This window comes from Vanellus vanellus (assembly GCF_965231255.1).
Source record: "Vanellus vanellus genome assembly, chromosome: 5".
Classification (NCBI taxonomy): domain Eukaryota; kingdom Metazoa; phylum Chordata; class Aves; order Charadriiformes; family Charadriidae; genus Vanellus; species Vanellus vanellus.
Window position 1 is genome coordinate 49,944,112 of NC_138910.1, and position 2,506 is coordinate 49,946,617.

The 2,506-nt window shown below is 41.5% G+C and overlaps 1 protein-coding gene across 1 annotated transcript; it reads left to right on the forward strand.

Moving 5' to 3' along the window:
* Positions 1-200: 200 nt before the first annotated feature.
* GPR52 (G protein-coupled receptor 52) lies at positions 201-1,283 on the forward strand (the record flags this gene model as incomplete). Its single annotated transcript, XM_082483355.1, has 1 exon — positions 201-1,283. The coding sequence occupies one exon, from the start codon at positions 201-203 to the stop codon at positions 1,281-1,283; it is 1,083 nt and encodes a 360-aa protein (XP_082339481.1).
* Positions 1,284-2,506: the final 1,223 nt, after the last annotated feature.

A 2,506-nucleotide genomic window follows, 5' to 3' on the forward strand; every position in this document is an offset into this window, starting at 1 on the left:
CCTTAAAGCTAAGGTGTGCCAGAGGTGATGCACTGATGCTGAGGAGGCATCAACAGCTATGAGACTGTAATCCTCTCAAATGTAAGCACTGGCAGTGTCTACAAAGAGAGATCGTGAGACGCTGAAGCAGAGTTTAGCTGCTGTTAAGCAGGTCATCTGCTCACTAAGGCTCAGATTGCAGTGTTCCCTAATCACAAAACATGAACCAGTCCCGATGGATTGAATGGAGGACTCTGAATATGAGTAGTGTTATGAACAGATCTGAGCATCTCTCCTGCCCTCTTGGATTTGGTCACTACAATGCAGTTGACATCTGTATCCTTGAGACAGTTGTTATTGTCTTGCTAACATTTTTAATTATTGCGGGTAACTTAACTGTGATATTTGTTTTTCACTGCGCTCCACTTCTGCATCATTATACCACCAGCTATTTTATTCAGACCATGGCCTATGCTGATCTTTTTGTTGGAGTTAGCTGCTTGGTTCCTACTTTGTCACTGCTCCACTACTCGACAGGTGTCCACGAGTCCTTGACTTGTCAAGTTTTTGGATATATCATCTCTGTGCTCAAAAGCGTATCTATGGCATGTCTTGCTTGCATCAGTGTGGATCGCTATCTCGCTATAACAAAGCCTCTCTCCTATAATCAACTGGTCACACCTTGTCGCTTGAGAATCTGCATCATTTTGATCTGGATATACTCTTGTCTGATCTTCTTGCCTTCCTTTTTTGGTTGGGGAAAACCTGGTTACCATGGAGATATTTTTGAATGGTGTGCTACCTCCTGGCTAACTAATGCCTATTTTACTGGCTTTATCGTGTGCTTACTATATGCTCCTGCTGCCTTTGTCATATGTTTCACGTATTTCCACATCTTTAAAATTTGCCGGCAGCACACCAAAGAGATAAACGATCGGAGAGCTCGATTTCCTAGCCACGAAGTGGATGCTGCTGGGGAGACTGGGCACAGCCCCGATCGCCGCTATGCCATGGTTTTGTTTCGGATAACCAGTGTGTTCTACATGCTGTGGCTCCCTTATATCATATACTTTCTCCTGGAGAGCTCCAGGGTGTTGGAAAACCCAGCACTCTCCTTCTTAACAACATGGCTTGCTATAAGCAATAGTTTCTGCAACTGTGTGATATATAGCCTCTCCAACAGCGTTTTCAGGCTGGGACTGCGAAGACTGTCAGAGACAATATGTTCATCTTGTATGTGTTTAAAAGACAGGGATATACGGGACCCGAAACCAAGAAAACGGGCTAATTCCTGCTCCATTTAAAGAAAACTGGCGCATGTAATCAAATGTGGAGTTTTGATAGTATTTGCTGTATCTAGAAACTCGCCAGAAGAGAAATGTTTACTTGAATAGTTTGCTATGATGTTAGAGTGAGTTTAAAAGTGATCGCGGAAAAGGAAAAGGCTGCTGTAAGAGGGGTCACTGAACTTGAATATAGCTCTTGTGAAATTGTGAGGAGAGCAATTCGACAGAGACGATGAAGAAAGTCAGAACTAAAAATCTTCCAAAGGGCATGAAATAACTACCACATCAGAGGAGGTTCCTCATAAAATACATTAGCTAGTTACTACCTTACATTTTCCCCCTTGTAGAAAAGTTGTCTTATTATCTTTGTGTCAGAATATACAGAGTATACTGAATTTAAATATATTTAAGAGGAAACAATCAACAACACAGTAAGTGGCTATCCATAAATTATATACCTGAGGACTATAGTAGATATTGCAGATTAATAATCAGCTCTATCTCTGCTCACATCTTGTACAATTTTCAGTTGTACAAACAATTCGCAGTGCATAAAACCTACACTGGGCATGACGCTTTCGGATAAAATGGCACATTTTGGTACAACTTTCACAGAAGTTCTCCCTCTCATTTCCCTTCCCCCCCTCCCCTCCCCCCCCCCCCCGCCCCCATGCATTCCTAGATTCCATCGTGTCCAAGTGGTTTAGTTTGCAGGCACCTACGAGGTAAACTGAGGTTCGAACCATTCTTTCTGCAGAAAAAAATAGCTTTTCCTGGCTGGCTGAGTAACTGCAGCTGCCCATGTACAATGACTTCTTCAATCTTTCATTCTCTTGATCCCGTTAAATTAGCACACAGTATCGATGTAGTGTCCTTTAGGGTGTACTAAAGCTTTTCCTTTATTGGCTACACAGATAATCCTAATGCAAATATGATAATCGCACACAGCAGTGTGCATCACTACTTAGGAAATTAAAACTAACTAACCCTTTTCTTTGGGAAATCTAAATAGCTTATTGTTGTAGCTGTCAATCCGTTGTGTGAACCTAGCTTGCACATACTGTATTTTTTTTAGAGAAAACGTAAATTGTGGTCTGTGCCTAATGTTTTCATAGCACATGGAATAGGTCAGTGCTACAGGATTAAAATAATTACACATGCTTTAAGAAAAATACTTCTGTGCAGTTGTTGAATAGCTGTTTGTTAGACAAGTGTTCTTGGAGGAGGTGAACAAGACAGTA